Genomic DNA, 24,727 nt, shown 5'->3' on the forward strand with positions numbered 1-24,727 from the left:
ACATTTCCCAAAATCCCATGAATGCAAATGTGATTATTACTACTCAGGACAGGGAGAAAAAAAAACCAAGGACAAAGCTTGCTTATTGAATAATTTATTGTGCACCGTTTCATATAATGACTGAAATTTAAATCAATATCATTGCACAGTATAGTTTGTTCAATTATCCCATGGTTACAGCCATTCAGCAGTCACCATGAATAGTGCCTGTCCCTATCTGTGCAAACACAATCCTTCTTCAATGGGCATTTGGACCATCAGGAAAAACAGGAGAACATCCATGTTTTCTATTTATTATAGACTAGCAGTAGGTGAAAACTGCTCCGAATTGGCATCTACATTAAAAATTAGTACCCCATCACTATAAACGTCCCACTACCACAGACATATAAGGGAAAGGGATCTGAGGCTTTATACAGTTACCCAAACTTCACAAGATGAGACTGACAGGCATTTCCCATTCAGGTCAGGTCAGGTCCATTTTTTGTGGAGAAGCAACTGAGTTTGGGCCTGGCTGGGCTGAACAATTTGGCATCATTTATTCTTTTAAATGTGAAAATTAATTCAGAATGCATCACAAGCAAATAATGGTGTGACTTCATCTTATATTACAAGCGAATCATGCTATAGCTGCATAGGTCAACATTTTGATGAAGTGAAGTAAATTGTACAGTAACTTAATTCCCTTGTTAGTTTCTGTTGACTGAAGAGACTTCATTTCAGCATTCAGCCAAGGTAAAGCGTTTTTAAATATTATTGTGAAACAGGGTCAAACTAATTCACTTCAGAGTTATGGTAGTGTATGTGCTGATCTTAGTACTGGGGGTTTGCAGACATCTGTATTCAAATTGGAAAAATGAAAAATTTGATGCAAACAAACTTAACGGGGGAGGGTCTGTCTTGCACAGTTTTTTTTTTTTTTTTTTTAAACATCAGCCTATGTGTGACAAAAGCTTTAAAATTAATGTTGTATTGTTCGCAACAAAATACCATAATTTATCTTATCAATCTCATCTTCCAAATATCCTAGGACAGCTTTGGAATTAAATGTGTGTATAATTACCTGTGGATTAGTGAATAGAGTATTTGGATTGAGTTATAACCCTTCTCAATACCATGGAAACAGAACTGAACTGATGGCCACTGAAGACATTTGGCTCCAGATGTCCTATTAATATTTGGCCTGAAAAAAACATTTTAGTTGCGGAAAAATACATGCAAGATCAAGAAAAAATGATTAGTTATTGTGCGATTGCATTTTGCAAATGTAGCAATGTACTATGTTGATTCACAGCCACAGGTTTTTATTCATTGTGCCTCAGGTTGGGTCTGGTAAGTTTTTTGTGGATTTTGTGGATAGAACCTCAGATAAGGCTCAAATCAAGAGGCAGGCAGTCAAATATCATTTAAGAATTGTGCAATTCCTTTGTACCAGGGCTGTGTGCCTCTGGTGCCTCAGAGCTGCAGTGTTTACTAGTTTGGGTATGTTTTCAGCACTCATTCATTGATGAGTCACGGACTGGCCACACACTTTGCTTCCAAAGCGCACATTGGCTGCTGACTGAAAGGGAACCACAAACACCTGCAGACACTGCAGCCCTCCAGGACATGAGCAAGCTCTTACCGATACCGTCACTCACATGCCAAATGAATCTGAATTTTGCTTATACTCATCCTGTTAGTGTATGCAGATGGAATATGCTCTCCTGTCAAAGAAAACAAAATGATGGAATACATATAGTATAATACTCTAAGAAACTATAGGGTTCATAAATTATCCCCATTGTCTTAGAGGATATGCACTTTACATTGGCTTCTCTAGTTCTGTCTTAATATACAGTTTGGGAGTGAATGGTTTTGTCTAATAGAATCTAATTTACACTGCTATTTTGCAGTATTTTAAAATGCTGTCTGTGCAAACATGCATAGTACTGGAATCATGTCGCCTTGTATGTTGAAATATGCTTAATGCTGGAAACCCTCTTTTTGAAAATACTGTAGAGTACCAGAATCCCCTACCCTTAATTATATATGACATTATCCATAAAAACAAGACATCTCCATATTCTTAACTTTGGAAGTTCTGTCACAGGGACATGGTTGAAAACAGACCATCCATAGAGACAGAATCACTGGAACCTCCCTTTAAGAACCAGAAGTGATACCAGCGTATTCGTTACTGGAACCAACATGGAACAATGAACCTTCATTCATTTAATTGGTTGAATAACTTATTGTTTTCCTCCAAGAAACAGATATGTCAGTCAGTTGAAACACCATTTTATGGAAATGCACAAGATGACCATCTTGATTGTGTAGAGAACCATTACGTTAGAATACCCTCTCCCATCACAGAATATACACATGCTAAAATTACACCAGTCTTGTCTGTTAGAATACACACAGTCTTGTCTGTTCATATATAAACAAGATCTGATGCGGTTTGATACCATGTAATTGCCTCTCCTGACAGAATGCACATGCACTAGAATCTAAGTCTGTTCCATCTGGAGTTTTCAGCACACTTGTCCCTGGTTATGACTTTACTGTACATCACTCTGAATAAGAGCATCTGCCAAATGGCTGTAATGCAAAGTAATGTTCTGTTCCTGTTATTGAAGCACCTTTGATAGTTGTCTCTTTTGTCCTCATCCCCCCCCCCCCTCACAATCTGGGGCCAATCCTGCTTCAATATACCACTGTGACATGCACTCCCGCAACGCAGTGACTATGTTGCAGTGCTACTGGAACATAAGCACCGCCCGGAGAAGGGCCGTCTCTAGCAGAGAACAACTGGCAGCCAGCAGGCGCCTGGCACATTGAGGGCAGAAAATAATTCAGTGGTAACCAGAAGCACATTCGCTGCCCTCCCTAACAGGACACGTTCCCACACAACGGACTCAGTCAACTCAAATCCATGAATGATAAATTAGGTGTTTTTTTTTCCTATGAACAGAAGTCTGGCGGTCACACCTGGATCAGGGGGAGAAACACAGTGTAAAGGACATCCTTACCCACAGTCCACAGGATCTCCTCCAGCGGGAGCCCCGCCTAGCATGTCCACATCATGACAAGGCTGGGTCAGGGCCCTCCTGCTGATAGACAGTCAGGTGACAAAGGCAAGGAGTTAAAACACAAAAAAAACATTGCTGCTTCTTGGAAGACATCTGAACTCAATCAGATCATGTCCACTCTACTTTTGATTGGCGATTAAGGAAAAAAAGAGTTTGAATAGCAACGACTGTGAAATTGCATAATTAAAATGTGACTCCTGGCTGTGAACGTTTGCTGAAGTATGTCTGCATAGTTAGTCTGACAGCTGTGACTGGAGCCTTGCTAAACTATTTGAACTACTTGTGGTGGAGAATTAATTAATTGTTCTCAACACTAGATAATCAAACACAAGTACTGGTATAAGTCATTAGAAATTACGCATTCTTCCATGGGGAAAAAGTGGGTGGGGTTTTCGATATTTCCTTTCATTACATTGTTCTTCTGGTCACTAGAAATACCTTACATCTAAACATGTACTGCAAACAGAATGACTCAAAACATCTCTACTGAGGTTCTGAATATTAAGATTTTTTCATAGGTACTTTTCAAACATTCAGCTTAATTGCGGACTGATTTTGTCAAGTGTTCTGGTGAAAGCCTTATGATAAAATATCTATAAACTGGACAACGTCTTACTTTTATACACAAATTCCATGTTGTTTCCAAATCAGCCGTTTCTAAATTACATGTATGTTGCCAAGTGTGTCAGATCAATTGCATTTTAATCATGGCTTTAAATACTGCCTCATGATAACAGCACAATTCCTTGCCTTAGAGCTGTAGTATCAGTACACAGTCTAGCTGATATATGTGGCAACATATTCCCCAATATTGGACCCTCTCAGATCCCGGTAGCATGATTCATTTGTCTTGCTGTATTACTGTGCAAATTCAATATATAGCATAGGACTTCCTTCAAGTTTTAGCAGTATAGCAGAGTTCACAGGAGAGTGAGTATAAATAATATACTAGTACTCCAATTATTGCATTTTCACAGGTACTATCTATCCCCACAAGTTCAAATTCTGTCAAATACCCCACCACCCCTCCTGCCAGCAACCGCCACCAAAACTGATTTCATGAAGGCAAAGTAACAAAAATCAGTAAAAACTGGTCATTATTCACAATTCCCTCAGTTCAAATTAATTCAAATAAAAATAGTAGAGCCTTTTTGGGTAAGGAATGCAAGTCAAACAAGGAAAGCGATGCAAAAGTAACAAATGGACTGAAAGAAAAGCTGCAATACATTTTGTCAAATGTACGCAACAGCCTATAATTCTAGAGACAAAGTTTTAATTGTGCTTCTTCTAATCATCATTAATGCTTCAGTTAATTGAGACCGCATCTACACGTGGTCTAATTGTGTGTATGGTTTATTGCATTTCTTTACCCATAATTATGAATGTATTCAGTTTCTGGTAACTGGTAGCCAATCGAGTGTGATGAGGGTAAATGGGTAGACCTTCCACGTTGTAATATGTTGACGTTTGGGACCAAATGCATCAGCAGCTGAAAACAGCAGATCCAATCTTGAAGCTGGTCAAATCATTTTTCATTCCCAGTAAAAAAAGGTTCATTAATCCAGCCAATCAGGAATGCAGGAAATTACTCACAAATTGTCCTTCAGCTTGGGGGTTGTTGCCCAAGTACATGACCTGGAGATTTTCTCTCATTTTATACCCAATTTTTCTAGCAACTCATTTCCAAAGCAGAAATCATTATGAAACTAATTTAACATGCTTGTAATTGTACAGTGTGAGCCTGAAGCCAAACCGAGTAGCTGATAGAAAACACAATGTGGATTATTCCTGTGTCCAATTTTGTCAAATAATGCAACTCATACAAATCATTTATTATTTTATTATCCTTGCAATTTCCCCTTCACTATTAATCACACCCACTATGTCACCAAAACACATGCATAAGGTCCATCATACATTGGTAAGTGGAACATGAAATGTTCACAATCACCAACATATGAGCGGTAATGGACAGCCTTTTGTCCAGGTTGTGATTCGTGGCAAAGGGGAAATTACGTATATAATAAAACCCAAGTATTGGTATTTTGAATTAAAGTCTTGATGAAAAGCAGTACAGCAATACCCCATATACACAACCCCCTCCCCCCACAAGCATCCATGCTTATGACCATAAGAAACATCCTGAAATGAGAAACGCTATGGAAACGCTATGGAAAGGGCCTGTTAATGGAGGTTTTGAGACTGAGAGGAATCCACATGGGACATCCCTGGGGCATCCCATATCCAAATTAGAAGGCTATACGTAAAGGCGTAACATTCGCCATGACTTCTTAACATATGAACAATGCCATTAGACAAAGTTCTGCAACTGAAATCTTTCTCTAACTATTCTGCATATTTTTGTCTGTTAGTATCCATTAAATACGAAACTGATTATTAGCAATTACGAAAGTCTTGTTTCTCTGGTTCATGAGAAATCCTCCAAAAGAACAAGACTTTACTACCATGTAATACAATTACATGAATACGTGGTAAAGCTCCAATGTAACTACTAATACAATGGAGCTATAAGACCTTCCCTCTTGTACCGATTAAAGCATGTGCAGGTGCAGCCCTGAGAAAGAGTATTCCATTCAGCGGTGAAGAGGCAAACCAGCTCACCCTTTGAGAAGAACACAGCTGAGATGTGTTCTTCATGCTAGCGCGCCCGCTCTCGAATCGCCACCTGGTTGAGTCGGAATAAAAGGACAATCTTAAACAAAACCAAAACTATTCAGCAAAAAGAAAAAGCTCTCTGCAGTAAGAAGTTTAACCCTTTAAAATACCTGTAGATTTGAGGCAGCGTTTCAAAGGATATCGTTCCAAATTCTGAATTTTTTTTCTTTTTTTCTTTCTTTTTTTTTTTTTTTTTTTTTTTTACATGGGAGATGATGTTGTTTGAAGTCAAATAACTGAACAGAATAGAGTACTTCCAGTAGATGTGATTGAACCCAATCAGGCCTTTTGTACATTTTGTAAAACTATCACTAGAAGACAAACTGACCAGGTCTCCAGTCTTCTTTCTTTAACTTCATCTCTGCACTGTTCCTCCAAGGGAATCGGTTGATTTTGAGCACTGAGGACATTCTGATTCTGGCTGCTTGTAGCAAAAGCAAAATTTTCTGGCAAACATTCAGCGTCAATATTCAAGCTTTTTGTCCCATTCTGGGAAACATTTTCACTTGGCCATCAAAATGTCCCAAAATTACAAGAATACCAATTGAAGTGAACAATAATTGCTAAAAAGCAAAGGGTTAAAATCCTTTCTTTGACCCACAACAATGCTGCACACTGAAGAACAATATTGCTGGTCTGTTTTAGAGGATTTCAAAAGAATGAGTCACGATTTTTACATTTTTTTAAATCAATACATTTTCTGAGTAAATTCACAGGTTTGTGGAGGCTTTAAGGCTTCAACGAATGCTTTTGTTTCTAGCACAATATCTGGAATGTGATAACATTATGCAAGTTGTCCTTCTCTAGACAGTCTGTAGAGAGGTCACATTTGGATCAAATATTCTGACACAACTGAATTTGAGATGGCTGGTACCTGAATGGTATTCAGTTGATTTTATTGAAATGTAACAATCAAAAGATTTAAATACAAACATCAGAACAAACTGTTGCGGCTCTGCAGCCAAACCAAATTTGGGCAAATTCTTGAGAAATGTCTGAAGTCATAACAGTTAAAAAAAAGAAAAAACAAAACAAAACTTTAAAAAAACACATCTACTTCTACAAAATGCCAAGCGTACATGTTACTTCAATACAAAACTGGAAATCTTTCCTTTTTCTGTGGATTACTTTCCCCATCTCTGCAAAAGAACTGAAAATCAAGCTTGAGCTTTAAGCTTTTTATATACAAGCGAATCCCTACGCACTCTATTAGAAACCTGAAAGGGAAAAAGTCCAGGGGGAAAAACCCTTTTGCTTCCAGCAGGACACTCATGATTTTCTCTTCTCAAACTTTGGAAAACAAGGGTCCACCACCTTTGAAATATTTAATGTTGACTTAAAAGAAAAAACTAAAAGAAAACAATGCAATAAAATTTGTATGTGTTTAAAGCCCAAAAGTGTCCCATGTAACCATAAGTATAAGAAATTAGTCAGGACAGCTGTTGCACGTTTATCTTCAGCCAAATACGCATTTCCAGCCAATCAACACTTCAGCACGGATGAAGTAACGCCAATTCTTTTGTGGCATGTTGTTTCTTTTTTTTTTTTATACATTTCAATTAAGAGGTGAAGGATGAAAGATAAAAAGCCAATCAAAAGGTTGCAGCCAATTTCCTTTTTTTTTTTTTGCCCAATAGCCTTACTTGAATCTACTTCCACTGTTGCCCATAAGAATCCTGAGAAAACTCCAGGGTGTCATTACTGTAACCATAGTTACCGGAATAGTCGCCACCTTGCTGCAGGGGTTGCTGGGCGATGGGCTGGGACCCCCAGTTCTGCTGGTTGTTGGTCTGGCGCCGCTTGGAGTCGGGGTGGTTGTACACGTCGGCCTTCCTCTTGCCGCCCACGTTGCCCCCGCGGTTCCCCCTGGAGCCCCGTGCGCCGCGGCCCCTCTGCTGCTGGGACGGGCCTCCCCGGCCTCCTCGGCCGCCCCTCGGAGCACCCAGGGGCACCCCCCTCTGGGGGTAGCCTCCTCTCCCGCGGGGGGGCAGGGCGCCTCGAGCCCGAGGGGGAGGGGGCGCGCCCCTGCTCACCCGGCCTCCCCTCCCTCGCGGGGGGTAGACGTCGTCGTAGCCGTAGTAGGGGTCTTCGTATCCGCCCCGGTAGTCGTGATAGTCATAGCCGTAGTAATCGTCGTAGTACTCCTCGTGGCTGTAGTAGTCTGGAGGGTAGGCGTAGCCCCCCCTAGCCCCGCGGCCCCTGCCTCTCATGGGGGGCGGCATGCGTGGTGGAGGGTAGTAATAATAATCGTCATACCTGTGCGAAGAGGACAGTGGAGATGGGGGGGACAAAAACAGGATTAACACACAAACCCCGTGTTAAACTGATTCGGTAACCTGAAGCCTGCGCCTCTGGCTGTTATACGAGCAAGCCGGTCCTCCTCACCCCACATGTCTGGAAGTCTGCCGAGCCGCCTGTCTGTCTTTCCTCTTTTTGTCTGGAGGTTTTGCCAGGACGATCTCAATCTGCTCCCCCTCCAGCTCCTTCCCCTTCATCTCCTCCATGGCCTGAAAAGCAGTCCTTATTAGTCTAGGTCCTGGAGGAGACGCAGTGGCCCATTAGGAAAAGGGTTGAGAGCGTTAGCACTGGAGAGGTCGGCGCACTGACCTTAACCGCTGCGTCTCTGTCCTGGAAGTGAACGAAGGCGTAATCTTTCAGCTTCTTCACGCGCTCCAGCTTCCCGAACTGCGAGAAGGTCTTCTCCAGGAGCTCCTCTGTGACCGCCGTGGCCAGCTTCCTCACAAACAGCACCTTCACCTGTGGGGAGATCAACACACATGCATTAGTTTGGGCCCAAAACATTTCAAGCATTTGCTGACTGGGTTTAAAATTGGAAAATGACTCACACCGAGATGTATATTTACTTTGAACGAATGCTGAATACGGTGAGTATCCCCGGATTTTCTGAATTCTCACCTCAAGTTATGCCATTCATATCCTTACATACAATAAGATGAGCGTTAACTGCTGAAACCAGCAGCCCTTTCGAACCTTTCGACCCTTTCATCTGTTAAACTATGCTTGATGTCTAAAAATCCATTTTAATACACAAAGACAGCCTGAAGAAAGTATGAGAGAAATGGGAAACATACGCCCATAAACCCTGATGAATTTTGATGGGAGACCCTTACACCCTTATTCGGCCTATACAATCAATAACATGCACAGATGCCCTTAAAATTGGTTCCTTATAATGTCCTTAATATACCTCACAGGTGCCTGGCAAATGTATTTATATATATATATATATATATATATATATATATATATATTTTGTCATCTCAGCAGCCCACCTTGGCCATGATCTCCGGGTCGGGTTCCTCCACAGGGTCGGCCCACTCCACGGTGACAGGGTTCCCCCACACCTTCACCTTGCCGCTCATAAGGCGTCGGCGGGCCTGTGCGGCGGACTTGTGGTCCTCGTACTCCAAGAAGCAGAAGCCGCGGTTCTTCTTCTTATCGTCCGGCTGGTGGTACAGGATGACCTCCATGAGACCCTCTGGAAGCAGAGCACAAAGACCTCAATGAAGAGAAAACCACTCACCCAGCCACACGATCAGCAATGGTGTCACATTCACTCCTAGGCCCAAGCTAGGCTCACATAAACAGTTAAGAGTTCAATGCCGGGACAGAAAGACTGACCTGTAACTTTGCCGAAATCTTCCAAAATACTTTCTCTGGTCTTGTTTTTCGGAATCGATCCCACAAACAAGCGGTTGTTCGCAACGGAGACGCACACGCCCAGGTACTTTCCGGAACGTATTTCATAGTTATCACACTAAAGGCATACAAATAATTTAGTTAAACCATTATCATAAACAAAGTAAATGCTTTGAGTTTGGATTACAGGGAAGAGCAGTGCAGGCGCAGTGTGGGAGACTGAGCTCTGGAAGGTAAAAGTTTATACCAGTTTGACTGCCTCCTGGGCCGCCTCCTTGTTGCAGTAGGTGATGAAGGCGTAGCCTCGGTTCTGACCCGACAGCGGATCCATCATCAGCCGCAGGTCCCAGATGGGACCAGCCTTCTCAAACAGGGGGACCAGCTCATCTTCATACAGGTCTCTGGGAATCTTCCCGACGAAAACCTGCAGGAAAGACTGAGTAAGCTCCTGGTGCACACACTTGCACAAAGGTGGCCTTTAAGGAATGGGTCTAGTGCTTATTACTTCAGAGAAAAAAGCAGATGATAAAAAAGGCGGGACGTTAGAAATGTATTTTTTTGGCCTTACCTCTGTTCCGACCCCAGGCTGCGTTCCTGAAAACACCTCCTCTGGCGGGGGTCCCCCGTACTTCCTCTGTCCTGTGGTGACATCCAGGGTGTACCCTGTCCTCTCCAGGAGGGCCTGCGGAAACGAGAGCCTTCGTCACTCTTTAGGAGAAGCGGACTGTGCTCCTGTGGTCTCCTCCTCGGTCCATCACTGCCCTTCAGCAGCCCAGCGGGGCCCACAGTACCTCACCTTTATCTTAGACTCATCGGGACCTTTGGTGGATTCCTGCACTTTGTTCCCTTGCTTTTCTCTTTGTCTGTAGGTCTTCATGACGCCACACAGGAACGCGCTTTTATTCTGAAACAAACGGTACAGTCAGCTACAGCACACCAGACACTGTCAATTCATTCAGAATGCACAAGTTAAAAGCCGGCCAATAACATGGGCGACTGTGGAAATGTGAAGATGACAGAGCTGTGTGATGAAATTGCAATAGGTAAGTACAGAGGATCTCAGCAGAGGTTGAGGGACCCTTCTGATGGGCCGTTTCATTCACCTTATGGGGGGGGGGGGGGGGGGGAATGTTAGCTCACCTGCACATGAGACAAGTCGCTCTCCTTGAACTGTTGCAGCACTGCGAGTGCCCCCTCCTCGTTGAACTCCCGCAGGGCATCGATAGCCCGCTCGTCCAGGTCTGCATATGCCACAAGCCCTGGAGGTCAGACGTCAAAAGATAAGTCAGGTTCGTGTTCTTTCCTATCCAGACGCCCAGCGGCACCCAGACTCACTGGCCTTCATTTCCATCCGTCATGCTCTCAATTGAGAATTTGCGTAATTCTCACCCTCACACAAAGAATTTGCACGGCATGTTGCCATACGTTTCCGAATGGTTAGCTGACACATCAAACTGCCGTCAAAATACATGAGCCGTTTTATAGAAACACTTAATAGCACAGCAAGAGCTGCTTGTTAAAGACGGGAGCTTTGAAGCAGTACCGGTCTGAAAGATGTTGTCCAGCCTCTCGGCTACTTTCTGCGGAAGTCCAGCGTCAATGAGTGTCTGGTAGTTCTCTGTGTGCGTGACACCGATGTCCATAGGCTCCTCATCCTCCTTGGCCTCCGCCTCAGCCTCTGCCTCTGCCTCTGCCACTGCCTCCTCCACAGCCTCTGCCTCCTCATTCACCTCCTCCTCCACCACCTGCACGGAGCTGCCGTTCACCTCGGCGGCCATTCTCCAGCTGAAATCAGCAGAGCACAGTGAGGACATTCTCCAGCTGAAATCAGCAGAGCAGTGAGGACATTCTCCAGCTGAAACCAACAGAGCGCAGTGAGGACATTCTCCATCGTCTGCATTATCATTTCATTGTTATTCAAAACAATGATTGTAGTGGCTACAGTCCTCATTACCCAGGTACTAAATATTTCTGTATTCGGTTCCACATTTCCAAATAAGATTAATTCTTTCACTCCTTAAGAGCAACCACAGCACAAATATAGCATTTTTGCAAATTATCCAGCTAATAGTATCATTCATTAAAAAGTAGGTTGTGTTAAAAAGCACACTAGACAGTAACATGTATTCTGATGCACAGCTCTTTGATAAGTTTACAAATTGATTCAGAACAACTATCAAGAACTTAACCAAATGTAGCCAGGTGAAGGAATGCCTTCAAATACTGTAAGGAGTTAAGTACATTAAACCAAACGAAGTCATGCAAACATGACAAAATTTTGAGGAACAAAAGAAAGTCTGGAGTACAAAGTAGCTACGAACTCGAGTGCGTCATTACAATTGTTGACCAATACAAACATATGGAATATATTTTCTGAAACAGAAAACACGTTGAATTGTGCGACCTACATTTTTTTTTTTTGCCCTCTGCTGGTCACAAGAGCCAGGTCAGGGGTAACTTATGTTGCTTAAACATTACGTAGGTTTCGACAGGTTAATCATAATGTTAACTTACATAAATATAATCCCGTTAGCGTACTGTATATTGTTGATCACAAACGAGCTATCAAGCTAGCATTACGCTTCATAGCCACTGGCTCCAGTAAAATGGTCATGAACACAATTTCTCCGTCAGACCGAAGATACTATGTTAAGCGAGCTAGCTAACGTTTGTTAATGGGAAAGGGGTGTGTGACTCAAGTTAGCTTTGAATTGCTTGGGCTTCATGGTTAACGTTAATATTGGCCTCCTGATCGTATCTCACCGACATGATCCTGTTTCTTGGCCACATTCGGATTGTTTTGACGTGAATAACAACCATTCACACGGCAAAATAAATATAGCTAGCTAGGTTAATTAAGCTTCCGATAAGACTAATTTCTAGCTAGCGTTGGTTCTAGACAAAGTAGCTACTTAGCCTAGTTAGCCAGCGAGCTAGCCAGCGGAGTCCACGTTACTCCAGTTAATTTCATACACATTAACGTTAGCCAATTTAGCCGCTAAACGTCGTGCCTATGACTTCAAACTCTTAACACAAAATGTGCAAAATAGCCGATACATAACCTTAATTACCGAATCAGCCTGCGGGTTGCTCCATGCTATCCAATTAGCCAACTAGCCGTATTAGCTTTAAGCTAAACAATGCACGTGAAGACCAGTCCACTCCCTTGCCGGCCGGCCTAGCAAATATTCGCTAGCTAAACTAGCTAGATTACGTTAGCGGTGTAGTTTCAGATAACCAGTATTATCTAGCAAATTAGTGCAGCATACACATTGAACATTAAATAGTAAAAGCGTTGCTTAAGGTAAATACCAATAATGCAACTTTCTGTATGGAAATTTTGACTAGCTAGCCATTTTGTTAAGTATCGTTACGGCCTAGCTCTAGTTAGCAAAGACAACCGTTTTGAAAGACCAAACAAACCATCCTCCAAACGATTGAAAATAACTAAATAATGACGTAAAGCTTACCAATCTTTTCCAGCAGAATACTCCTTGGCGCAGTTATGATCAATTCACAATTTCTCACAAGAAGCAATCCAACGAGGTGAATGTGATCTAGAGATTATTTATTCCGATTTGTTCGCGGCAATACAGTAAACGACTGTCCCTGTGCGCGCTCACAAAGCTTTCTCGCGGTGAACATGGCCGTCCTTAGGTGCGCGCCCGTAGTGCGCAACGGGAAAACTGTTTTTTTTTTTTCCTTCTCCGATTACTCTACTAAGCAGTAAGCGCTCATCTTTAATGGGTCAACTGCTTACCTAATTGTAAGAAATGCCAATGCTTTAACTCATTTTAATAACTGGTATTATTTATCAGATATATTTCATTTGTATTTGTTTACTGATATTTCAACAACAGTATTTGGCCTACTATTTAACAAAAGGATCTTGGAGCATAAGAAATATAAATCCTCAAAAAACATTGGGAATACTTTAGGAATAACCAGTGTTTGCTTTTCTTGTTGAATACAGCACCAATGTTATGAAGGTCATATTAATTGTGAAAATGTGTAAATTCTGAATTCATTATGCATTCTTCAATATTAGGGTATTTTGCACTAAAGAGTTCATTGGTCATAAATATTCAATTTTACAGAGTATGAGTGAAAAGCAAGAGGTATACCAGCAGGAGGTTCAGGTTGCACAGGTAAAGCAGGTTATTCCATCAATGTCTGGCAGATTAACCCACAAGGTGCATCACTCATGTCATACTCCTCCCAGCCAATATACATACAGAAACAGATAGTTCATATTAAATTATGGTTTCACAACTCAATGCTAGCTTAGACAAGTAGCCCATATTGTTTGAGTGCCTCTGTGCATGTAACAGTATCGCCCTTAATGATTCTTAACCACCTTGCTCATATTGAACCCAGATGTTTTCTAGCAGGAGAGTATATTGGCCTTCTCCTTCCTCTTCTCCTACAGGGCGCTGCACACATTCCTTTATCTTTAATTCATCTGGGTTGGTTCAAACCAGTTCACTGTGCCCACTACAACAACTAATGCACGCACAAATATAGGTGAATCTGCACCTCATCTACAGTATTGTCTTCTAAAAAGAACAACAACCATTCTCTCCCTTTATCTTCTAGGTCTTGAGGCATGCATTTATTATTTTAACTTTGCCTATATCTAGTCCTTTTTGAGTTTTAAATAATGGAGGGGGCTATCTATATTTCAGTAATGAATTTCAGTAATGAAATCATTGTCAACAGCATGAAGACCAATCCCTATTTTGGGGCTGTTTGGATTCCAGAGGTCCAGGGGCACTGGTTAAAATAAATGGTGTAAATGATTCCATCACATATCAGGCAATTTTTATGATAGACTTTCCAGTAAGACAATGGCCCAAAGCATATCTCAAAATCCACACAGAAATGGTTCCATGACAACAGAATCTATCCAGGCCATCACAGGCGCCAGACCCCAATCCAATTAAAAATCTGTGGAGGATCTTGCAAGGACCTGCATAGAGGAATGATCTTAACCATGTCAAGCATTACAGGAAAAGACTCAATCCTGTTTCCTTGCCAGAGGTAGATTCACCAAGTACTAAACCATGGTTTCTATGGGGCGGCCTGTAGTGTGGTGGTCAAGGTAAATGAGTGGGACACTCATTGGTCAGTGGTTCTAATCCCAGTGTGGCCACAATAAGATCCGCACAGCCATTTGGCCCTTAACCTGCATTGCTCCAGGGGAGGATTGTCTTCTGCTTAGTCTAATCAACTGTACGTCGCTCTGGATAAGAGCGTCTGCTAAATGCCAATAATGCAATGTAATGTACCCCGAGACTAAAGCAGGGGTTGTAACACAATCTTTCATTGCCTCTCATGTGCCTTTGCCTTTTAGATCAAGTGGTACACCTCTACACTCTGTAACTTCACACAGAGCGGACAGTTCAGAGACATTGGCCGGGTTTCCCGATAAAGAACATTCTTAAGAGATAAGAAGGCTCTTAAGAACGCTCCGGACCCTTCTTACAAAGCCTTCTTACGAAAGATCATCTTAGGCTAAGAAGGTGTTTCGGGAAACGCGTTTGCTTCTTAAGAACTTTCTTAGCTTAAGAACGTTCTTAACGCGTTCGGGAAACACGGCCATTATCATCTCTGTAAGAGAGAGAGAGAGGACAAACACAGTCAAGAATCTCTCACAGACTGTGAACAACAAGCCTGATCTGCAGTTTGCTTTTGAACCACATGGGGTGTGTTCTGTTTTCGGTTCAGCAGAAGTGAAAGTGATAGTTTGATACTGAGAGACTGGGAGACCGTGAAATGGAGGCTAAAGCTTTGATTCCTGAAGAGGAGCTCATCTGTTGTTCTGTATGTTTTGATATTTTTAAAGAGCCTGTTCTGCTAAAGGTGGCACGGATGGTGCAGTGGGTAGCACTGCCGCCTCACAGCAAGGAGGTCCTGGGTTCGAATTCCCGTCGGCTGGGGCCTCTCTGTGCGGAGTTTGCATGTTCTCCCTGTGTCTGCGCGGGTTTCCTCCGGGTACTCCGGTTTCCTCCCACAGTCCAAAGACATGCTATCAGGTTGAGGAGGTGCGGAGAGCCAGGTGCGACTAAGGGGGTGACCCCTTGTAAGCGGACCCACAAACGAGCCCGCCACTAAGACCCCGGGGGGGTAGAGGAGACAGCACTGTACACGGAGACAACTCCGCACAAATAAAAGGAAGAGCCCCAAATAACGGCTCAGAAAATAAAACTACCCTCCAAAACCAGGGCGAAAATCACAAACAAAAAATGAGTGCGTAAAGGCTAGCACTACTGCCCCGGACCGGGGAAAACCCAAAATAAAAGTACAACCCAGTATAAAAGACTGGGCTAACGAAAATAAAGACTCAGGAGTCGCAGCTCCGAAAAAACACACAAACCAAAATACAAAATACCGGGGACAACGTCCCTCACCCACGGACTCACACGAGCCGAAAACAAAACGAAACAAAGAACAAAAGAACCTACAGGAAGGCGGCTGCAGTGTACACACACTAACGCGCAGACCCCTTCCTTACCTTTTCTGAACACAGAACCAGCACAATACCTGACTCGAATGCTGAGTCTTACCATGTGCTAATACCGGCTAGGTGGCAGAGCGAACAGTGACACCGATGCCCCGACCGATGGTCAAAGAGGGCTTTAAATACCTTCTGGAGGTAGCCACCCCATTGGCACTAATGAGCACCAGGTGAAAATAATAAACCCCTGGTGGCCACAGCCGGTGCTACCTCCCAACCCTGACACATGCAGGTTAGGCTGATTGGAGAGTCTAAATTGCCCGGAGGTATGAGTGCGTGCATGAGTGAATGGTGTGTGTGCCCTGTGATGGACTGGCAACCTGTCCAGGGTGTATTCCTGCCTTTCGCCCAATGTATGCTGGGATAGGCTCCAGCCCCCCTGCGACCCTGTACAGGATAAGCGGGTTAAAATAATGAATGAATGAATGAATGAATGTTCTGCTAAAATGTAGCCACAGCTTCTGTAGAGTGTGTCTGGAGCAGTGCTGGGAAGAGAAGAGCTCTCGAGAGTGTCCCATCTGCAGGAGAAAGGCCTCTATGGAGTCTCCTCCTCTAAACCTGGCCTTAAGAAGCATTGTGGAATTCTACTTAAAGCAGAAGACTGACAGAGGAAACTGCACACAAGAGTGATGCTCGCTGTAGTCATCATGGGGAGAAACTTCTATTATTCTGCAAACATGACAAAGAAACTCTCTGTGTCATCTGCCAGACTTAAAAAAAACACACAAACCACCCAGTCTGCCCAGTGGAAGAGGCTGTACTGGATCTGAAGGTAATCAACAACTTCATATTCTCAAGACTCATTTAGATATGAGTACAAAGTCTCTTAAATCATAAAGGTCCAGATATGATGAAGCTAATATTATACCGTATATACTGTTAAATACTTGGAGAGAGAGCTGAGCAACAACCAGGAAGTACAGCTTATTCTCTCAAAAAGGATTGCTGTGTTACAAAGGGAGAGTTTTTTGGGCTTTTTTTTTTAACACAGAATGTGTTGTCCTTAAGTAGACATGAAGGTGTGTTAAAAATTACACACTATTTGTTGTTTTTAACAGATCTGTTGTGTGTGTATGTAACAGAAACTCAGTACAATTGACTTATTGTGCCAGTATGTCAAACTAATTTCACAAATGCTTCCACATTTCTTAATGTCTGCAGTACAACCCAGTATAATAGATGCTTTTTAATCCTTATGCTGAAAATTCTGACTGGTTTTGTAGTACTGAAAATGCACAAAAATATAGAATGTTATGATGCGCTATAAGTCTATTTCTATGATCTTTACTGGAGTTGTAGCAGCGCTATTTGCCCCACGACTGGTGCAGTATCGGTTTGGACCACTGGAGGGTGGTCAGCCTTTTGACAGCCTTTTCAGCCTATTTACTCACAGGTGTAATCATTTGTGTGCTCCTCTCACCGCACTCAGGAGCTTCTGTGTAATTCACGTTATGCTGAAGCTGGTAAACTTTATCGCTGGTTCGCTGAGAAAAGAGTTTGTGGGAGTCTAACTGTCCCTTTGTTAGAATACTCTTCTATTTTCACTGAGAACAGTGTTTGGGGGAGTCTACTCCCGGTGTTAGTTTATTTGCTACAAGTTTTCCTTTTCCACTCGTTTGGGGTCTATTTAAGTTCACCTCCTTTATCCTTCCCTTTGTGAGAAGTTTTTCTCCAGTGGGGTAGTTTTCATTTAAAGGTCATTCTTACTTTTTAATCTTCATTTTCCTGTCATTTTCCTTTAGTCTGCTTTGCAGATTTAGTGGTTGTTTGTTTGTGAACCACTTTTAGGAGCCCTGGTGTCTGCGTTTGGTCTAACACCCCACCTCACAACTACATTTCCCTTGTACTTAAAGTTATCCTGATCCATATTTTTAAACAACAAAAACAACATATTTATGACATTAACTAATTTTTGTCAAAATGTCAGTTAGAACCTTCTCTCAGCTCACAAGGGTTTGTAATGAAATCTTTTGTTTGATTCGTTTGATTTGGTTTCATATTTTGTGGAATGAAGAAAACCGAACTGAACACTATGAATATCACTGTATGGCCTTAGGTTTGACTTGAGGTAAGACTTCTCATGCCTTAGATAACATATTGCTGAAATAGAAATAGGCATAGATAGAAGCCTGTCAAATAAATCAACATGGATTTGACTTTCCAGTAATTTATATCGTACAATTATTTCAATATGATACATTTTAATTTGATGGTTATATACCTTCCCTCAGAGAGACCAAAATTGAAACAAGAAACACTGCGGGGACATCCTGCCCTCCTCTACTCATAATATTTCTGAAGCTATATTAGTAATCCCTAAGTAGGTCTCGTCCTACACTGGTCATTTTCATACAATTTCCAAGACACCCCACGCAATTGCATGTATGCCGAGGTTAAGGAATTTTTGGACCTCTTAAGATTATTTGGCATTAAAAAAAAGCAGTTAAGCATATGAAGAAAATGATATGCTACTATGTATGATACAGGATATACAAATGTATTTACATGAAATTACAGATAGAAGCATCTTTGTTTGACATCAAAACATTGTCTACAATGCTCCACCCTTTCATTTTGAAGTTTGTAATTTGCATTTATTCAAAATGTGGCCCTGCATGGTTAGTGTTTCAGAAGGCCTCCATATTACACAGTACAATTTGTTTTTATATGGCACCACATCAGAGAGAACCCACTTCCCTCCCATTACATTTCCTCAGCTGGGGCCAAGGTGTGGTCTTTACTGGAAGGTTTTGAGAGCACATTCAAGACACATTTTAATTCAGATTTGCTATGCAACATATTTCAAGTTAATGTAATACCAATATATGCATGCCATTTTGACATTTACTGATGGAATATATTGAATATCAGTATACTGTATCACTGAACATAAGGTTTTATTGAATGTAGAATATTTGTTCATCTGCATTAATTGATTTGAGCAATTGGTTGTTAGCCTTTCCTCATTCACAGGGCTTCACTCAAACATGTCATGTTAGCAGCACATTCTGTATGTTCTGCATGCTGTTTAAGTCTACAGACATGTTCTTGCACAGGTAACTCACAGCATTTACCACTGACCCTAGTAACTGCTTCTACTACTTCACTTGTTTTCAAAAGCAATGCAAGGAGCAAGTCTTTTTAAACCCTGAAAATGATGGAGCGATCAGGTTATCAATGACCAAGTTATTTGAAACAATCAATTCATTCATTCAAAAGTTCATGTCAGAAAAAAAATCCTCCTTAAAAAAAAGTATATGTACTGTTTATTTTATTGAACCAATGAACAGTCAAACATGAAGGAAGCTGTCCAAGATGGCAGCATGCGGAATAGGTGAAGTTTGGCACGGACCAAGCCGTACGGGAGTGTAAGTGAAGCTCAGTCGTCGTGCTTCAGTTTCCTGATCTTGCCCTTGTGGCGATCGATTTCTCGCTGCAGGCGCTCAATTTCCTTCTTGTGGTGGTCGATCTCCTCCTCGTGATGTCTTCGCAGCGCAGCCAGCTGCTCCTGCTCCTTACGCCTGCAGGTGGCAACAGACAGAACAGAGTTTCATCTCCTGCAGGGGAGCTGATGGGAAAGTTGTGGGATACATATAAACATCCAAGTCCAAAAACCAAGAAACTCTGTCCAGGACCTGGATTGGAGACTACTGTACTACTGTACTGATCTGTGCCACTACTACTGACTGGGATCAACAGAATTGATGAAGATAATAATGAATGGCTTGGTTTTCATTGCACGGAAGTGCACAATTCATCTAGCAGTATGAGTCAGACTTCATCTGACAAAACAGATATAAGAAGTGAATGCTCTCAGCATTAATGCTGTATACACTAGCTTCCATATTTTTGCCACCATTTTTCTATATTTACTAACTTCAGTAAATTCAAATACTTCTGATGAAAGCAAAGCCACCCATTTCACTGGTACTCATAAAAGTGGAGAAAAAAAGAATAAGTGAAAGAATAAAACATGTCATACTTCCTACAGAAACCTACCATTTTATAAAAAAGTAAGAAATAGCTACAATTCCAATGACAAAGAACCCACTCACAAAAGTATGCAAATTGCACCAAATGCAAAACGTAGACACCTTTGTTCATGTTGCAGTCAAAACGTCTTAATCTCATGATTTCTTTCAAGATGAAGTTTGGAAGCCCTGTCTCAATTCAAGTATTTGTAAGCCTCATCCATAATTCATCATTATTTGAATATTGTAGTTGCCCAAAAACCTGCTCTTCAGATGTAGCTGGGAAATGGAGGAAACTGGAAATATGCTTACTTGAAGTATCGCTCTTCTTCAGCCACTTGCCTCTTGCCAAAGGCTCCTCCAGCCTCCCGCACGGTCCCCCCACCTCCTCCGCCCTTTCCAGCTCCTTTGCCCAGCTCACCCAGCTGAATCAGGAGAAAGAAAACCTTGTGTCGGCACACCCAAGCAAAACACTGACATTTCTGGAAGCATAGCACTCTCACAGAGCGAACATTTGTCTGGAAACATTCACAAAATCATGGGCTTAAGCATGTCACAACTTGATAAGCACACAGTTTGGGCAAAAATGCTTTGCCTGTAATTTTGTCCTCTTGAATAAAACGCTGCCTCCTGTGAAATTAAAAACACAATTATCAGCATTTGTTAATCTGTCCTTCTTAACTTAACTCCATCTTAAGTCTTTTAATGATTTCAATACATGAACAGACTCTGGGTGACTTGGGTATTCGTTTTTTATTTTTTAAGTTAATCAATTATGCAGTTCTATTACATTTTATGGTGGATATATTGCATGTATATTTATAATAACCTATTTGTGTTAATAGGTCTATTGTTTGAAGAGTCACATAATCAATTTAAGAATTTGGCAACTCATACACAATACGGATAATGTAGACATACTACATGTAAAGAAATACTAGTCTTACATAGATTAGAGAAACTGATATATAACTGCGAACTTCTGTATTATTATCGAATCCACTTTTGCTGCCTACAAACCGCACCCTATAATAAACGTACATAATAAGGCATACGGTTGGCAGCAATACATAGTTTTGAATTGTAGCTAGCTAGTCAAGTTCTCTGGTGAGCGTATCATAGTAGCCAGCAACTGTAGATACTGTAGCTTAATATAGCCTACAGCAAAAATGCACGGTCAAAAACATAACAACGTTCAATTAATTAATATAACACAAAACAGCGTAAGGTCGGTGAAATCATTTTTCTTGTTCATTGTTAATTTTTCTTGAACTGAAATAATATATTAGGCGTGTCCACTAAAATTGGGCTAAAAGGCCTAGGTAAACACTGTCAGCTCAAACACTGAGTCATAATTTACCCCAAAAACGCGTAATGCAGTCAAGTAAGGCTGCCTAAACATTACTTTCTTACCTGCTCGGATGACATCCTGATTTGGGTAACTAGGAACCCCTTCAATTTTGAGTTTAGTAGCCGAGACATTTCTAATTCCTCAACTCCAAAAGATCACTGTTCAGTATGCCCTTGTGCTTCCTTTTAATAATACGGAAATGAGGGCCAACCGGCATGTTACTCGGAGTTTACAACAACTCTATGCAGAATGCTGGGCTTTTCCCATCTGGATGTGGTCGCATAGCATACACACTACCTTTTTTTTATTTTGGCTTATAAAAATATCTAACATTTCGTATCTTTATCGGTGGCTGTTTGGGCAACTAGGAGAAAATTATTTGTTCATTAGCCAAACCCTAACTAGCTACACGACATTAAGAGTTGTATGTAGGGCACAACACGCACAATTTGTAACGTTTCATAATTATAACACATTTCACCAAACAATATAACTTACATACAGTAATATACACTAATGCCAAGGCGGTACATTTAATTCAGATATATTCCATTAATTTATTTACCATTAACAATATAATAGAAATACAAAAAGTAATGTGGATGATTTAAATCGATAAAAACATCCAGGGAGGTTTTGACATTACTCATTACTATTTCCATTCATAAGAAAACAAGTAACTGCAGCTGTTCAAAAACTCTGTTTCAGTAGCCCAAAGCCTGATTTTCTGATGTTCATAAGAATTTAGTTCTCTGGGTCCATGAGCTGTCAAAACTTTGCACTTTACGCCATATGAAACATGATCTAGGCCTTTATTAATTTCCATTTATTTAAATGTGAGTGATATAAAAGTAGGCAGGTGACCCTGAGTTTTTAATGAGTTTCTGAATGTCCTCTTCATGGGGTGTTATTGGTACCTTCAACCACAGAAACAAAATCATCTGCTAAAGAACATGTCCTCATTGTCAGTGGATTCATCCCTAATTCACCATTGGGCCATAGGTAACTTCAAAGACCTGGTTTAGAGATAAGAAACAGGGACAGAGAACTGGGGGGGTCGGCCTTTGGTGTATGTTTCTGTTAGTGTGTTTGTGTGTGTGTGTGTGTGTGTGTGTGTGTGGGCGTGTGCGTGTGCGTACGTGCTTGCGTGCGTGCGTGCGTGCGTGTGTGTGTGTGTGTGTTTGTGAGTGAATGGGGATGGCCTAGCAGACCTCACATGGACATCCTTCTTCAAGATCAAAAACTTTACAACAGACCGGGCTTTTACATTTTTGTTTGAATTGAAAGTTATCGTCCAAGTCCTGCACCTTGATCTGGTTTTCTACTTTTCGTCTTTTGGAATGGCTGTCTTCCCGTTTCTTGAGCACTTTGGGAGGAAACAAGCTAGGGTTTGGTATGGTCTTCCATTAATTTCCTCTGTGTCTGTAACTTTCTTTGCTTTAAGGTAGAAGAACCACATCTGTAGATCAGATGTGCATATCTTTTGTAACTAAATTAATCTCTTCATTTTCACCTGGTTGCATTTTGATAAAGGTTGATCCAACAGGTTGCTCTGCCTATGAGATAACTTAATTTATATTTTTTTGACAGTAATGACCAAATTCAATCAAATCAGTATATTTTACATGTTGGTTAAGTGAGGTGTTTTAACTGTTCATACACTTGTGTTCAGTATTCAGAGTGCTGGACATAAAAGGGTGTTGCCCGGTTAAAACTGCTGGTTAAATAAATAAATTGCTGTTTTAAATATATTCTACATATATCCTCACTTCCCTGACATCATGTATACCTTTATTTTATTACAGCTTTTTACAATTGCTGACAAACATTTATCAGTACCAAATTTACTTTTTCAAAACTATTCACACAACTCTGCAACAGCACACTCTCAAAATGCAAAACTACAAAAAAATTAGCACAAGTTTTCTTTTTTGAACAAGAATACTTCACACAATGATAAAAAAACACAAATGACAGGAGGCATTACAGTAGATGCACTATTTTATGTCAATCATTTTGTGCTTTCTCTTTAGTTACGGTATTGTAATTAGTTTAAGTATTACTTTGTTCATCGGTTTATAGTGTAAACACATATAGATTCTTTTTTAAATTCTTTGTAAAAAAAAAGCAAAGTTTTTATTTTTTAATTAAAAAACTGGAAGGCACAGGTACGGTAATGCTGGTTTTAGTGTACCTGGTCTACTTCATTTAATGACATGTTCTTGGCAACATCACATCACATGTCCTTTCTTGCTATTTGCTCGGGAAAGAACCTCTTTGCATGCCTAAACATCCCAGGTAATCATCAGCTGATATATCCAGGCATCAGACCTGCATCCTCAATGTTGAATGGCACCATGGTACTCCTCTCCCTCTACCCTATCATCCAGCCATTTTCATTCCTCTTTCACCCATTTTTCTATTTCTTTCTGGATCTATCATGAATAAAATCATTCCAATGAGGTCCTTTTTTTATAGATGGTCAGGAAATTATATAACCAATTCACAATCAGCAGCACAATCAGCATCAACTTCAATCAGCACTTTGTTCCAATAAACATTATGAAAAAGTTTTTATGGTTTTGAATGCATTTCCAAATAGTATTTATGGCTTAGAACATTGCTGCCCATTTGTATTTTAGCCTGTATGTTGAACCTGAGTTTTGAAATAGAGTAAAATGATAGCATTTTCTGTCAATTAAAAAAACATTCACAGTTTGATCCATATAAAGTTCTGTTGTGCTAAATTTGTGAAGAGGACAAAATAAGGAAGGTTGGAGCACACAGAGCTCAAAGCAATAGACACTGTTCAATGAGCGGGGAGACTGATGTTTTTCAATAATCTTGCTGTTGTTAATGGTGCAATTTTCAGTTTTCAAATCCTTACTTTGTTGCTTGTGTTTTCCTGAGCTATTTCACACTGATTAATTAATAGTTCCCAGGATTATTGCTTCCCACAACTTATTCCTCTATAATCAAATAAAATACCAAAACAGGAGTACATGCTTCCCTCAGGGTGGAGAAAATCTGAATGTAATGTTATGTATTAAATGTTGCTTGAAAGTCTTTCCTGAACAAAAAAAGAAACTCAAAGGAAATCCATGCATTTCTGGTAGGCTAATTGTATTTATTTGCAAATAATGGGGAAACAGGGGTCTTCAATCATACAAAGTAAGGCAGCCTATTTATTTGATGGCATCCAGTTAAGCATGCTGGAGCATTGGATACTACACTCAGTGAGCACTTTTTAGGTATTTATTAGACTGACATTTTAGACTTACTGGTCTTCTGCTGCTGTCGCCTATATCCACTATCCACAGAGGTTTGATGCATTGTGTGTTCAGAGATGCTCTTCTGCATACCACTTTTGTAATGCATGGCTATTTGTGCTACTGTCTCCTTCCTGTCAGCTTCGACCAGTCTAGTCCTTCTCCTCTGACCTCTCTCATTAACAACATGTTTTTTGCCCCCTCAGAAC

The 24,727-nt window shown here is 41.1% G+C and overlaps 2 protein-coding genes across 2 annotated transcripts; both read right to left on the minus strand.

Annotated features, from left to right (window-relative positions):
- Window positions 1-6,607: 6,607 nt before the first annotated feature.
- LOC133136231 (heterogeneous nuclear ribonucleoprotein R-like) lies at window positions 6,608-13,058 on the minus strand. Its single transcript, XM_061253537.1, has 11 exons — window positions 12,881-13,058; window positions 10,954-11,195; window positions 10,551-10,669; window positions 10,207-10,314; window positions 9,979-10,092; window positions 9,658-9,834; window positions 9,393-9,528; window positions 9,044-9,249; window positions 8,358-8,507; window positions 8,136-8,257; window positions 6,608-8,006 (listed from the first exon to the last, which is right to left on the minus strand). The coding sequence occupies exons 2-11, from the start codon at window positions 11,186-11,188 to the stop codon at window positions 7,400-7,402; spliced, it is 1,974 nt and encodes a 657-aa protein (XP_061109521.1). The 5' UTR covers window positions 11,189-11,195; window positions 12,881-13,058; the 3' UTR covers window positions 6,608-7,399.
- A 6,123-nt stretch (window positions 13,059-19,181) lies between these two features.
- LOC133137144 (ATPase inhibitor B, mitochondrial-like) lies at window positions 19,182-21,472 on the minus strand. Its single transcript, XM_061255211.1, has 3 exons — window positions 21,312-21,472; window positions 20,211-20,323; window positions 19,182-19,448 (listed from the first exon to the last, which is right to left on the minus strand). Exons 1-3 carry the CDS (start codon window positions 21,378-21,380, stop codon window positions 19,307-19,309), a joined length of 324 nt encoding a protein of 107 aa, XP_061111195.1. The 5' UTR covers window positions 21,381-21,472; the 3' UTR covers window positions 19,182-19,306.
- Window positions 21,473-24,727: the final 3,255 nt, after the last annotated feature.

The sequence above is a fragment of the Conger conger genome, chromosome 9 (genome assembly GCF_963514075.1).
Source record: "Conger conger chromosome 9, fConCon1.1, whole genome shotgun sequence".
NCBI classification, from domain to species: domain Eukaryota; kingdom Metazoa; phylum Chordata; class Actinopteri; order Anguilliformes; family Congridae; genus Conger; species Conger conger.

Bases quoted from the DNA above. Each gene is read 5' to 3' on its own strand.
- LOC133136231 (XM_061253537.1), bottom strand. From the start codon at position 11,188: ATGGCCGCCGAGGTGAACGGCAGCTCCGTGCAGGTGGTGGAGGAGGAG. The intron at 9,529-9,657 runs GTATAAACTTTT...GTATGCCTTTAG, and splicing joins CCCAGGAGGCAGTCAAACTG to TGTGATAACTATGAAATACG. The intron at 8,007-8,135 runs GTGAGGAGGACC...CTCTTCGCACAG, and splicing joins CAGACTTCCAGACATGTGGG to GTATGACGATTATTATTACT.
- LOC133137144 (XM_061255211.1), bottom strand. From the start codon at position 21,380: ATGTCTCGGCTACTAAACTCAAAATTGAAGGGGTTCCTAGTTACCCAA. The intron at 20,324-21,311 runs GTAAGAAAGTAA...CTCCTGATTCAG, and splicing joins TCAGGATGTCATCCGAGCAG to CTGGGTGAGCTGGGCAAAGG. The intron at 19,449-20,210 runs GTAAGCATATTT...TGCCACCTGCAG, and splicing joins GAAGAAGAGCGATACTTCAA to GCGTAAGGAGCAGGAGCAGC.